The sequence below is a fragment of the Pelophylax lessonae genome (genome assembly GCF_965119305.1).
Source record: "Pelophylax lessonae genome assembly, chromosome: 6".
Lineage (NCBI taxonomy): Eukaryota > Metazoa > Chordata > Amphibia > Anura > Ranidae > Pelophylax > Pelophylax lessonae.
In genome coordinates this window covers 6,012,717-6,027,921 of record NC_138773.1, presented here as the reverse complement: position 1 = coordinate 6,027,921, position 15,205 = coordinate 6,012,717, and the positions used below count along the sequence as shown (strand labels likewise).

The 15,205-nt window shown below is 42.2% G+C and overlaps 1 protein-coding gene across 1 annotated transcript; it reads right to left on the bottom strand.

Annotated features, from left to right (window-relative positions):
* Positions 1–5,205: 5,205 nt before the first annotated feature.
* LOC309558358 (taste receptor type 2 member 40-like) lies at positions 5,206–5,997 on the bottom strand (the record flags this gene model as incomplete). Its single annotated transcript, XM_082261425.1, has 1 exon — positions 5,206–5,997. One exon carries the CDS (start codon positions 5,995–5,997, stop codon positions 5,206–5,208), a length of 792 nt encoding a protein of 263 aa, XP_082117551.1.
* Between the last annotated feature and the right edge of the window lie 9,208 nt (positions 5,998–15,205).

The window sequence follows — 15,205 nt, the reverse complement described above, 5'->3', positions numbered from 1 at the left end:
TGACTTTACTCAAAGTCAGCCGTGAAAAAGAAGAAATACTATCAGCACGATGTGGGATAAATTATTTAACCCAAGTCGTTGATTTAGACCTGTAATATGCCTTTCATATGTATATTGGATATTCACTCTATGTATAACTTCAGAGAGCTTTGGAATTGTCTCCTGCTTCCATTTCCTTGTTTTTGTTAAGTGGACAGCTATTAGTATACGTGTTATCATCATTGAGGGTTGTTTGGGGAATTGGTCAATATGCATGCCGAAGAGGGCTAAGGAGTGGTTTGGTGTTATTTGTGTACCTGTTACTTGAATAATTAGGTTGAACATTGAGGTCCAGAAGTTTTTCAGGATTCTGCATGCCCATAAAACATGGAATAAGTCTCCATCCTGTCCACATTTATGCCAACAAGCTGGAGAGAATTCTGGAAACATATACTTAAGTTTGACGGGTGTCATATACCACCTGTATACTATTTTAATGGCATTTTCCCAGTGAGATGTGCAGTGGGTTGACTTTAGGGCTAGCGATAGTGCTTTATTCCATTCCTTTAGTGGATATTGCATTTAACGATTGACGATTCCAAGTGGTTTGTTGTGCGATTGATGATTATTCAGGTATTTAAAAAACCAGGATACACCTTTCTGTGATGGTGATGGCTAATCATAAATTTCAATGAATCTTTTTATAGTGTGTGTCCCCACATTCACTCCATGCCCGCATGTGCTTGGGGGTCTATATTGAGGTCTATGATTCAGTGAGTTTGATTATACACGCACCCATGGTGATGGTTACATACTATACATTGATACATAATATGTGTTTATTATATGTTTTACTTACATCATCTCTATTCTGTGTGGAATTATTGTTAGAGCTCCTGAAGAAGCGATAGGTCACGAAGCATGTAGAGCTTGGCACCCTTGCACAAACCATTTTTTGCACCAAACCTGCAGTGTTTATTGTGGGGACGTCTTCTCCCCCTTCCCTTTGGGATGGACACTCATGGTTTGGTTTTGGTAATTGTATTTTAACAATATTTTTTGTTTAATTTTAATATTGTTGATATATATTGTCAAGTTTGGTATACTTCATAATAAAAATTCTTTGTAATTCGCTTTATCTGTGCCTATAAAGTCCATTCTGTTTTTGATAGGTACCCTGTCCCCACTTCCGTGGGACCTCTCCGCAGTGAGGTACATCAGAGATTCGGCGCCCTACTCCTCCCTCTGCTTCCAGGCTAATTACCGAGCACAGTTCCCTTCGCGCTTGCACAGTAGGGACCGGGCTGTTAAGCCGCAAGGCCAGGTTCCCTTTGCAGCAATGGCGGCGGCCGCACCCAATAGCCATTGGAGGCATTGGCTGTGGTGCCGACATCACTAGATCCCAGGTCAGGTAAGTATCCTAATATTAAAAGTCAGCAGCTACAGTATTGGAGGTGGGGGGGTGGCGGAACTCCACTTTAACCTTTATTTATGTTTGCATTTTATTGCACCTTAAGCCATACATGGTAAGACATATTGTCAATGTTATGTGCTATAAATGTTTGATCTTGCACTTCATTTTCATTTACAACAGCGCACTTTATACTTATTGCATAACTTCAAAAAACTTCCCATGCCTCTTACTAAATACCTTGGACTATCTACTTTCTAAAAAATGGGGTCATTTGTGGGGTATTTTACTGCCCTGGCATTTTCAGGGCTCAAGAAATGAGTCAGTAGATCAGGATTGATAAATTTTCAAACATACAAAATATCCCATAGTTTGTGGAATCTATAACTTTCACGCAGACTAAGGGTTCTTCACATGGGCTTGCCGATCAGGTCCACCTGGCAGTTTTTCAGGTGGACCTGATCAAACCCTCCAGGCTCCCCTATAGGGCGGCAGATATCAGTGGACACATATCCACTGACACCCACCACCATCTGATCCGATCCTGCCCAAAAAATCCAGACAGATGGTGGTCCTATTTTCTATCCATCTGGCAGATTAGATAGGATCGGATGAAACCAGACAGGGGGTCCATTCCCACCCAATTTCTCCATAGAGGGGAGCAGGACTGTGTCCATGTCTGCTCTGCACATGGACACACATAGTGGACAGGACCTGTCATCTGCCTGCTTAGCGGAGATCAGCGGAGCGATCCCCTACTGAGCTAGCGGAATCCGCATAATGGAGGCACCCATGTGAAAATGGCCTAAATAATATACACTGATTTGGGTTATTTTTTATTTTTATTTTTTTTACCAAAGAGATGTAACAGAATCCATTCTGGCCTCAATTTATGAAGGAAGATTATTTGTCTGCAATTTTTTTAAACAGAAAGCAAGAAAAACATGTTTGTTTTTTTGTTTACCTAGCAAAACAGTGGTGATTAAATACCACCAAAGAAAGCTCTATTTTGGGAAAAATTTTATAATTTTCACTTGGGTACAGTGTTGCATGCCCGCGCAATTACCAGTAACACAGCGCTAAACAGCAAAAACTGCACTGGTCATGGGCAAAAAAGTCACCCCCTCCTACCACAAATACTTTACCCCTCAAATTTCTCCTCTGAGTACACACCCCCCCCCCACTCCCAATCCCCCCTCATAGCACAAATACACAACCTAAACATCTCCTTCTAGCACAAATTCACCAAAAATAGAAATATCCCCGTCCAGCACAATTCCCTTCCCCGAAACAGAAATTTCCCCTCTCAGCACAATTCTCCACCGCCCCCCCCCCCCCACTTAACCATATTACCTCTTCTAGCACAAACCCCCCAAAGCCTCACTACTAGCACAAATTCTTCCCCCCCCTCCCAACACAAATCCCCTTAAATCGCCACTCCTAGCAATTCCTACCCCTTGCCACCCCCTCCAATTTGCCCCTCTCAACTCGAATCCCCTCCCTCTCAATCTCCTCACAGCGCCCCCTCCCCTCACATGCAAACACAGTGCCCAGGGCAGCCGACCCTTCTGCCTACCCCTTGTCCTGGCCCTGCTCTGAATGCACAACACAACCAATTTTGAAGCAGATGAGCTACAGCCGCAGAAGACCACACCGGGTGCCACTTAGAAAATTTTTAAAAATGTTGCCTGGTCTGATGAGTCCCAAATTCAGCTGCGACATTCAGATGGTAGGGTCAAAATTTGGTGCCTGGATCCATCCTGCCTTGTATTACTGGTTCAGGCTGGCAGTGGTGGTGGTGTAATGGTGTGGGGGATTTTTTCTTGGCACAATTTTGGCCCCTTAGTACCAGTTGAGCATGGTTTAAATTAGGGATCGACCGATTATCGACAAGGCCAATATATCGAGGGCCGATATGCACTTTCCCCGATATATTGGAATCGGCCCCTGAGGTTACCGATATTGTCGATATTGTCTTGACGTCATTGCATATGTTGCGCCACGCTCCTCCACGCACTACTGGGACATCTTCTGCCTTCTTAGGCTGCCTCCCTCAGCCTCTTCTGGACTCTGGAGTCGGGGAGTCTGACAGTGAGTGTACACACAGTGTGTTGTTTAACACAGCCACCATACATACACCCACCCACAGCTGCCCGGTGCCAGCCACCCACACACCCACAGGCCTGTACCAGCCAGCCACAGGCCCTGCCTGTACCAGCTAGCCAGCCAAAGGCCCTGGGCCTGTACCAGCCAGCCACCCACCACACAGGATGCCAGCCAGCCATCCACCCACCACAGGGTACAAGCCAGCAACCCACCACAGGGTGCCAGCCAGTCAGGCACCCACCACTGGGTGCCAGCCAGCCAGCCACCCACCAAAGGGTGCCAGCCAGCCAGCCAGCCATCAATCAAAGGGTTATTATTATTAAAATGATTGCAGTGAGTGAGTGCACTACTGCAGCAGTTTATGCATCATTCACAATCAGATGATATGAAACTGATGTACCTGCAAGTGTGGTTTTCCTATCAATTTAAATGCAGTTAAGGTGTGAAGAACGAGCCCTTAATGTTAAAAATGTTAATAAACAAACATTAAATAAAAATAAATAAACAACATATGTTCATAAAATATCGGCCCATATCGGCCGATACCGATATGCACTGGCCAAAATATCGGTATCAGCAACGAAAAACCAATACCGGTGGATCCCTAGTTTAAATGCCATGCCCACCTGAGTATTGTTGTTGACCATGTCCATCCCTTTATGACTACAATGTCCCCATCTTCTGATGGCTCCTTCCAGCAGGATAATCCACCATGTCACAAAGCTCCAATCATCTCACCACTGGTTTCTTCACCATGACAATGAGGTCACTGTCCTCCAATGGCCTCCACACTCACCACATCTCATCCAATAGAGACCCTTTGGGATGTGGTGGAATGGGGGATTGGCATCATGGATGAGCAGCCAACAAATCTGCAGCAACTGTGTGATGCTATCATGTCACTATGGAGCAAAATCTCTGAGGAACGTTTCCAATACCTTTTTGTGTCTATGCCACCAAGAATGAAGGCAAAAGAGGGTCCAACCCGCTACTAGCAAGGTGTACCTAATAAAGTGGCCGGTGAGTGTAGATGTAAAGTATGTTTTAAGAATTAGGGTAAGATTACAACATCAAGTTCCCAGAACTCCAAACTAAAATATAATTGAATATATTTCAGTATCTGCAAACCGTAGAATGTCTAATAATGTACAATATCATATACCATGATTATAAGTAATATTTCTTATAGTGCAGATACTACTGAAAGTCTAATCAGCTCTAACATTGCTATAAATGCATAAACAGGCACATTTATTATTTTAAATACAGCAATTAATAAAGATATAAACATTAAAGACCTTTTCAATAAATGTTTTTGTGATACAAACTCTAAGTACACACAGAGCTACAACAAAGATCTAGAACAGCCTTTCTCAGAGGAACCCATTCATAAACTTTCCGGTCTCAGGGAACCCCTGCTAAAAAATGACAATATCTAAAACTCATGATACATTAGTGTGATGGTCAGTGAGGAGAACGCTCCTTACATTGGTGGTCATTGGGAAGAAACGCCCCCTTATAGATAGATAAAAAGATCAATGGTGTCAGTGGGAATGTATTTGGGAAGCAGAGATTGCTCATTGCTCAAGGAACCCCTAGCAACCTTTGGAGGAACCCTAAGGTTCCATGGAACCCTGGTTGAGAAACCCTGCTCTAGAATAATCTGCCAAAAACAAATAAAAACATTATTTTGTGTAGCTCATAGGCTTTTATCCATTCTGTGCACACATCCTACAGCAAAAACATAGAGAATTACAAAGCATCTTCTTGTATCTCGAGTTTCCTAGAATCAGCAGAAGAGACTGACATGGACTATATGAGAATTTTGCAGTTGAATAGAACATCAAGAACAACCCTGACTGATCCTGAATCAATTCATGCATAATGAAAATTACAAATAATAAAATATAGAAAACCAAAAGATAAGTCATTGTCCGCACTGCTCTTTGTGATTTCCCATTGGCATTGCCAGAGGAGCCGAGAGTTTTACTCATATTATGAAGGTGCAGCTTGAGGGAAGCCAGGATACTAACAATGAAGAGGATCACCATCCCAAGGGAGCCTAAAGAACTTACTGAGATAATAATGTCCAACTGACTATTCTGTGAATGGGTTTCTGTTGTGTTGAATGATGAAAAATCTAAACTTGTGGAAGATATTTGGAGAAAAACATTTGCCATTATATTTAAGAAGCCGTTACTGAGAGACAACAACTCCACCAGTAGGATCATCCATGGGATCAGAACATCGATCTTCTCCTTCAGCAAGGAGAGGAATCTCCATCTGAACTGGACGATTTTAATGAAAAAGAAGAAGCACAGACAGGAGGACAGCCAGGCAGAAGAGTTCACCCCATACACAGCTAATTCATAAACAATAATGTCTTTCAAGCTGTCCCCATGTAATGGGAAAACAGAGTTTAAGGTAACGAATAATAGAGCAATACTAAAGCACAAGTTGGAAAAGCTTAGAGAAAACATCACTTTGTCTATAGTGCTCATGCTTCCTCCCGTAAGAACATTTCTTAAATTTGTTAATATGATACAACAATTGGTGAGTATACCAAAAATTGTCAGCAAAGATACTGCAAACCCACAAATAACTGATAAAATGATGACCAGACCCATGGCTGAGCGATGATCTGTCTCTGGAATTCAGACTTGTTATGTAAGGTAATTATTCAGAGACTCGTTCCTCCAGCGTTGTCCTGGTCAGTGTGGTACAGCGAGGCGGCTCCTGAGCTTTTCTTAGTAGTCACAGAGGAAACTAACGAGATAGGAACATGAGTTTGAATATATTGAAATGATAAGGATAGAGAGAGATCTGTTCGTATGAAATCAATCCCACAGCTGGGCTCAGCTCTGGTTGTTTTATCTTGAAATAGAAATGGCGGTGTTTTACTAGAGAGATGCAAAAAAAAAAAAAAAAAATTAACACTATAACCACCCCCAAGTCTGGAAGTCTGAGCACCACTGTGCACTGCAAACCTTCCCTTATATACCCCAATGTAAGTTTTATGCCAGAACCCTATTCAAAACGTATTTACAAAGTATTATATATATATATATATATATATTTATATATATATATATATATATATATATATATTGTAACTGTCCGCTTATCACTTTAAATCTTTGTTCAGCACTTACTGCCAGGTGGAACCTTTCTGTTTTCCTTTTGGTTCCCTGGGGAATGTTTAATCAGCAAAACCACTAGACCACTCCTCCTACTCCTCCCTCTAGCTCTGGGGTAAAGTTTTCTGTGACTCAGATTTTATATACAGAGCATGTCAGCAGCACCTCATGGAAGATGATTGCTAGAGAGGACTCCTAAGGCTTAAAGTTTGCACCCCTTGGCAAGCGGAGCGGGGTATGCAGTAAAAGTGCATTATATATAAAAGTGTATATGTTGTTAGACATAAATTGTGTCCATGCTGTTAGTATAAAATATGCTATAGATAATCCAAAGCATTTTGCATGTAGTCATGTTTCCTTAGGTGTTTAATGTCATTTAGATATGTGTGCAGACAACTGAAATCCCCCTTGTAACTTTACATTTGTAATTAACCTTGTAACCCCCTTTTTGGTGATCACTGTAAACAAATGTATTGTATGTGGTTTGCAGTTTTCACGGTGCTTAGGGTGTTCATGATGCTTATGGTTTACGGTGCTCAAGGTGTTAAAGAGATTAACGTTCAACCCTCCTGTACACCTTTGATGCAAAAGAATAAAAGTACTGCACCCGTCAGAAGCTCTCCTCTCGTTTTTTACTCGATGCCAAAGGGGCCGCTACATATATATATATAATCCAAAAGAGAGAGCGACACTCACAGGACATGAAAAGGTGAACGCACAGTGAAGGTTTTATATTGACGTTTCGACTAGGCACAAGCTTGTCTTCCTCAGGACAACAAACATGTGAAGCAACACAACATATACTGTATACCCTAAAACCCCTCCCATCAGTATCACCCACAAGTGAAAATGTCAACGTTTCAGCTAAAATCAATCGTGGGGAAATGTCCAAATTTGGGAGATCAGAAAAACAACAATAAAACTATCTACAAAATAGACATCAATAAAGGAAGAAACCAAATCCAGGCACTAAAGACCAAAAAAAAAAAAAAAAAGTCAGCGGGGGCGTGGCTACCGTGCTGCTGGATGAAAGCCTGACAGAGCTGCTCCTCCAGAGTGCTGGGGAAAATAACGATTAGAGATGACCCGCTGAGCTGAAACACCTCCAGCCCCCTGCCATAACATCACTGCATACCCGGAGATGGCACTTCTTCTTCCCTACAGATCGGTCCCATGCACAAGATGGCACGGCCTCCTCAAGAGGTTCCTCTCATACCTCACAGAGCTCTGCGTAGACTGGAGCTCCAAAAGCAAACCTTGGTTGTCTGTTGGAACATCTCTCCTCAAGGTAAGCAATGGCAGTAATTCTCTAAATGATACTGGAGATCTGGCTGACGCCATTAACACCTTCCCCACAGCCAACCAGCGTATATCTGATACCACTCTGAAGGACATGTTGGTGTCTCTGTGTGCTTCCTTTCATACAGATATGATGGAATGTGTGCAAAATTTTAGAGCTGAAGTTCCGGAGCTGGGAGGGAGAGTGGACCACATAAAAAAGAAAATGGGTGTATTTGCATCATCACACAATACTGTAATAAACGCACCTAATGATCAAGATGATGAACTAGAAAACCTAAAATCTAAAGTCGCATTTATAAAAAAACGATCCTGGGAGATTAATGTGAACCTTAGAGGTGTCCCTGGGTCTGTTCACCATGCACAGCTGAATGAGTATGCCTGCGACTTGACATGCAACGTCTTGCCATCTATCCCAACCTCTGAAATTTTGACCAATAAAATCCCAACCTCTGAAATTGTGACTAATAGAATTCATTGCCTGCCTAAGCCCTCTCACCTCCATGATAGTATCTCGAGGGATGTTATCATGTGAGTACATTTTACCATTTAAAGGACCAACTCATGTCCACTTTCCATAAGGCGTCTCAACTATCCGAACAATATTCCCCCCTTTAAATGTACTCTGATCTATCCCAATATACATTACAAAAAAGAAAGTCGCTTTTGCCAATAACTAAGGCGCTATGCAATCACTACCTATTGCTGGGGTTACCCAATGACACTCACCATCACGCACAATGATGCTTCATCCATGATAACTACGCTCAGCAAAGGCCTTGCCCTACTCATATCATGGGATATCCTCCTGGGACAAGAGCTCACATCTCGGCCAGCCCCAGTAAATACCCAGGAGAACTGGCAGATTGTTTCGCACAAATGCAAACAAAAACATCAAACAACTTGATCGCCTCTTACTCTCAAGTTAGCTACATCTATACTCCCTGACCTCCCTGGTGAGATAGATCTCATTACCCACAACCCCCCCCCCCCTCCACAAGTAATGTGCAGTATCGCTGCAATCAGGTTCCCATTGGAACCACCTTCATTTTTGCTAACTGTTTTTTGCTTCCAGTTTTGCCTTTTCTTGCTTACTGTCGGTTTCAGGTCTGACGCTCATGACATGCATCTACTACTTTCTCGACTGGTATGCAACTATGCAACCATCATCATCATTCAAACTTAGATCTGATGCACCCTGGACTTACCTAGAAAAATTAGAACGCGGTATCCACGCTATGGACTACTGATCAAATATTATATGAAGCTGCGGCCTCCACTAAACAGCTACCAGGGTAGATATTAGTATTTGTGTTAGAAAACAATTGGTGGATGTGGCGCTGCTTGTGCTGGATCTATTATAATATTAAATGTGGATATGCACCAATCTGTACTACATAAGTGCTAAACATAAATTGATAGCTGAAAACAAATCACAAAAAAACAGTATATCAATACTAATGATTCAGTGATAAAGTGATGTGCAAGAGAATATTTCTAATACAATGTAAATAGTGACTCAGTGAAAAAAGTGACTCAGCGCAGAAAAAAATGCCAAGTGCTAGAATCCTCTATACCAGTGATGGCGAACCTTGGCACCCCAGATGTTTTGGAACTACATTTCCCATGATGCTCAGCTACACTAAAGAGTGCAAGAGCATCATGGGAAATGTAGTTCCAAAACATCTGGGGTGCCAAGGTACGCCATCTCTGCTCTATACCAACAGTCCTCAGATTTGATATGCACAACAATCAAAATATCAAAAACCAAACAACAAAAAGTATCAAAAAATGTGCTTTAAAAAAAATGTGTGCCGATGTCTTCACTTGTGCTCCCCATATGTGCCGCACTCAACGGAAAACTCTCCCCACCAAGGGGGTTATCATCATTCACAGCACCATGAGCTGTATATAATCTCCTTTGGCAATATGGATAGCTGATGCGATCCACGGAACCAGAAGTGATGTAATAACACTGTGGCCCCGCACTGCGCGTTTCGTCACTGAGACGTCATCGAGAGCCATATTGCTACACCGTCCAGTTTAAATAAGGTGCGGTATCCTAGAAACCCCGCAATACAAATATGGAGGCCATATTGGTACTCCTATAACCCACTACTGGAATTGTATCCTTGCTTCCAGCGGCCATATTGGTACTCCACAAGCCAAGGCAGGTTTGTTGAATATTCTCAGAAATCTGCTCTCTGTTGGTACCTATGAATTTATATTAAAAAAGAATAGCGCGCAAATGCAAAAGAAATTACTACCAAATCTGAAGAGAGTCCATAAATAAAAATGGGGGTTTAGTCCCACCATATGGCCATATCGTGCTCAAGCCCACTACTGCGTCAAAGTACCCCATTATCAGTGGGTCCTACACTATCCATGAAAAAGAGATGAATCCAGCCTTTCTAACCCTTGGAGATAATACTCCTTGCTGGGAAAGAAACCTATGAATTTAGATGACATGGCGTAAAAAAGGGCGGAACCCCATATGTGTAAGACACTTTGAAAAATAAAAAAAAAATATATATATATATAATACATACTCCAAGGGGAAGTATATAAAAAAAGGGGAGATGTGTAAGGGAAGATAAATGGAGAATGAAACATGTAAAAGATATGTAAAATATATATATATATATATATATATATATATACCAGATAAGGACAGCCTTCCTGATTAGAACAAAGGAGAAGTATAGTAAAGGCCCCTTATATTGTCAATATGGAATGGCCTAGGTAGGGCAGACCTCTGCTTGTAATGGGAAAACCAGGGGTGTCTTTGTATGGCACATGGCAGATGGTATACCCACCCTTGTGGGTACAACAAAATATAAAGATGTGAGTCATGTATGTGTAAATTTGCCGGCCCAGGAGGATATTTATAGTTGCCATCATTCATTCGTAATAAAACATTTAAGATCAATGTCTATATTCAGGCCCTCTGGTTGGAGGGAATTCAACAGGAAGATCCACTGAGAGATAATAAAAGGACAAGAAAAAACACATGAAATTTACATTCCTCAATGGTTTCAGCAGACAATACAAAAAAGTGGAAAGAACAATGAAAAAACAACTGGCCTATTTTAAAGTCAGATAACATACTCAAAGGAATACTCACACAAAGGCCTAATTTCATATATAGAAGAGCCCCTACACTTTGGAACAAACTGGTCCATGGTGTATTGGAACCTCCAAAAACAATAAAACTCTTACCTATCCTAAATATTTTTTTTTTTTCGATGCAAAAAATGCTTACCGTGTAGAACAAGCCAAAAAAAATCCAGGGAAGAAAGAAGCCTTTAGATCCACTGTGACGGGAAAAGAATATAAGATCATGGATATGATATCCTGTACAAGCACGCATGTATATTACGACATTGAATGTCCATGTGAATCTGTGAGTAGGACCACTAGACCACTGTACGTTAGAATCAGAGAACACATCAATAACATTAAAAAAGGTTTTATGAAACAAAGTCTATCGGGACATTTTAGAGAAGTCCACCATAGAGATCCCACGGTCATGATTTTTTAAGGCATTGACATAATGAAAGGCCATCGGAGGGGTGACAACATGAGGATCAAGGTTTTACAAAACGAAACTAAGTGGATCTTCCTGTTGAATTTCCTCCAACCAGAGGGCCTGAATATAGACATTGATCCTAATTGTTTTATTACAAATGAATAATGCCAACTATTAATATCCTCCTTGGCAGGCACATTTATACATATGTAGCACCCTCCTAGGGAGGTGCTAGGAAAAGCATATATGTGGCCCTGTCTGCTTATAAGGGGGGCCTAATCTTTCAATTAGGCTGTCGTATGTTTCCAGGGGTGTCTGTTGTGACTAGGGAGAATCCCCACTGTGTCCAATGAGGGCTCTTATTGGAAAGTGGAGCCAGTGGAGGAAACCTAGCCAATAGCACTCCAGGGCTTGTATCTACCCCAGGGGCAGAGTCTGCCTGGGATGGTATATAAGTCTGAGGGGAGCACATGACGGGTGTCTTTGGCGGGAATCAGAGTCCCAGGAGGAGGGCGACGGCTGTCTCTCCTCCTGTCAGTGGTAGTGAAGGTGTCCCGGGTGGTCTGAGTGGAGCTGCTGGGCAGGAGTTTCGGGGAAGTACAGTGTTGTGAGTACTTGAAACCACCCAGGGGTCTTCCTAGGAGAGGGGACCACTCCAGAAGGTCAGAGGGACCTGGGAGCTAGCTAACCAGTAGAGAAGGCTTAGAAAGGGGGTGCCTGTGTCTAAGCCCTGAAGATGAGTCCCCTCCAAGGTGTACATAGTTGAACCAAAGGAGTATCCCACTCATCTCTTCTCCTATCCAAGTTACTAAATAAACACAAAAACCCAAAGATACTGGACTGGTCATTGTCTCAGTGCTCACACTTAGGGAAACATGCACAAAGGGACTTTTGTTGGCCCAGGGGGACCAATATTCAGCAAAATGGCTGGGAATCCTGCTACACATATATGACGCACATCTTTTTATTTTGTTGTTCCCACAAGGGTGGGTATAGCATCTGCCATGGGCTATACAAAGACACCCTGTTCTCCCCATTACAAGCAGAGGTCTGCCCTACCTAGGCCATTCCACATTCACAATTCAGGGGGCCTTTATTATACTTCTTCTCCTTTATTCTAATCAGGAAGGCTGTCCTTATATGGTATATATATTTTATACATATCTTTCGCATATTTTATTCTTTATATATCCTCCCTTACATATTCCCCCTTTTATAAATACTTTCCTTTGTATATATAATTTACATATATCATTTTTGCACATATTCTATATATATATAGTTTTTCAAAGTGTCCTACAAGGTTCCCCTCTTTTTTTATTTTTTTATGCATTCCCTTCATAATGCATTCTTTACTATGTGGAGACTTGTGCAGGTACCGCTTACCAAAAGCTGAATAAAGGAAAGCCAAATGGAGAGTGGTTCCACTTGTCCTCAAAGTTGTGACACAATGGTTCTCCCGATTCCAGTGTAAATCTCCTCAATGGGACATTAAAAATAAAAGAAAGCAAACACCATAGTGTAAATCCAAAAAATAAGTAGGGAATAACACCTGAAATTAAAATTAAGCCTTGTGCAGGTACCGCTTACCAGAATTAAAAAAGAGAATGGCCAGATAATAAAGGGTAACTCCAACCCGCCTCAGAAATTGGGGATCAGGGGACCTCACGGTTCCGATATGGATCTCCAGCAGTGTTTGCGTTGAGTTAAATGAAATAGAAAAGGGCAAACGCCATAGCGTAAAACCACAAACAAAATTACACAGAAAGCAACACCCAAGTGATGTGAACACAATGGGTCTCGTGCAAAAGTGGGTCAGTGTAGATAGATGAAACACCATCAGACTTCGTAGGTACCCCTTACCAAATGCTGTATGAGAGATAGCAAAAAGTATGTAGGACACCTTCCCCAGTGGAAATGGCTGCTTACCAGAAAGACCTTATGGAGGGCGTAGAGAGAGGGGGGGAACCCCGATCATGCAAACCAGGTGAGTGATGATATGTATAAATACTCTTACCAACTCCACAAATAAGTAGGCAGGGGTTCGAATAAACTCAGCTAGGACCTCCACTGTGAACTCCGCCAACTCCACAATTTATGTAGGCAGGGGATCAAATACACTCAGCTGGGACCTCCGCTCTGCACTTCACCAAAGGGCTAGAGTTGTAAGTCAGGGGTTAACCAGGGAACACAGAGGAGAGAGCCATAGCGTAAAACCCAAGATAAAATTTATTGCACAAAGGAAAAACACTTACAAAACGTCAGAAGACAGGTGCATGGATGGAGAGGGATGTGTAAGCCGCCAGCCGGACGGCTCCGCTCGCCCGTCCTTCGTAGACAGATACGTAGGGATGACGTCAGCAAGCCGCGTCCTGACGCGTTTCATCAAAGATGATATTCTCAAAGGTGAGAATCATGGTTTGCATGATCGGGGTTCCCCCCCTCTCTCTACGCTCTCCATAAGGTCTTTCTGGTAAGCAGCCATTTCCACTGGGGAAGGTGTCCTACATACGTTTTGCTATCTCTCATACAGCATTTGGTAAGGGGTACCTACGAAGTCTGATGGTGTTGGTGTTTTATCTATCTACACTGACCCACTTTTGCACGAGACCCGTTGTGTTCACATCACTTGGGTGTTGCTTTCTGTGTAATTTTGTTTGTGGTTTTACGCTATGGCGTTTGCCCTTTTCTATTTCATATAACTCAACGCACACACTGCTGGAGATCCATATTGGAACCGTGAGGTACCCTGATTCCCAATTTCTGAGGCGGGTTGGAGTTACCCTTTATTATCTGGCCATTCTCTTTTTTAATTCTGGTAAGCGGTACCTGCACAAGGCTTAATTTTAATTTCGGGTGTTAGTCCCTACTTATTTTTTGGATTTACAATATGGTGTTTGCTTTCTTTTATTTTTAATGTCCCATTGAGGAGATTTACACTGGAATCGGGAGAACCAATGTGTCACAACTTTGAGGACAAGTGGAACCACTCTCCATTTGGCTTTCCTTTATTCAGCTTTTGGTAAGCGGTACCTGCACAAGTCTCCACATTCATCTTTGTTTATTGGACATTTATGGACTATTTTATTTGATGGTTCAACTCACAGCGCAACTTATTTCTTTATATTCTGTTTTGGGGTGTCGGTCGCACTTGAAGTTGCTGCTTTTTTTTTTTTTTTTTTTAATTAGCGCAGTTGTTTCCCTTTTTTCCATTCTTTACTATGTGTTAGGCATAATCAATATTCTTATGTATGCAATATTTTGGCTTCAAGGTGCCCTAGTACCCCCACAACGCCATCTTATCTAAATTCATAGGTACCAACAGAGAGTGGGTTGCTGGAATATTCAACAAACCTGCTTTGGCTTGTGGAGTACCACTATGGCCACTGGACACAAGGATACAATTCCATTAGTGGGTTATAGGAGTACCAATATGGCCACTGTATGTGTGTTGTGAGGTTGCTAGGATACCACACCTTATTTAAACCAGACGGTGTAGCAATATGGCGCCGCTCCGGATGAAGTCTGAGTGATGGAACGCGTAGGTTTCCTCACTTTCGGTTTCGGGTCCATGGAGCGCATCAGCGTCCCGGACTTCCTGCCAATTTTTTTTACTGCTTGGCTTGCACTGAACAAATGTAGGTGTATTACTAGTCTTTAAATAAAATCTACACCAAGGAATTCCGCTATGGATGTTTTATTTCCTATATATTCCTGAGACCGCGGGGGTAATGGGAGTATAAG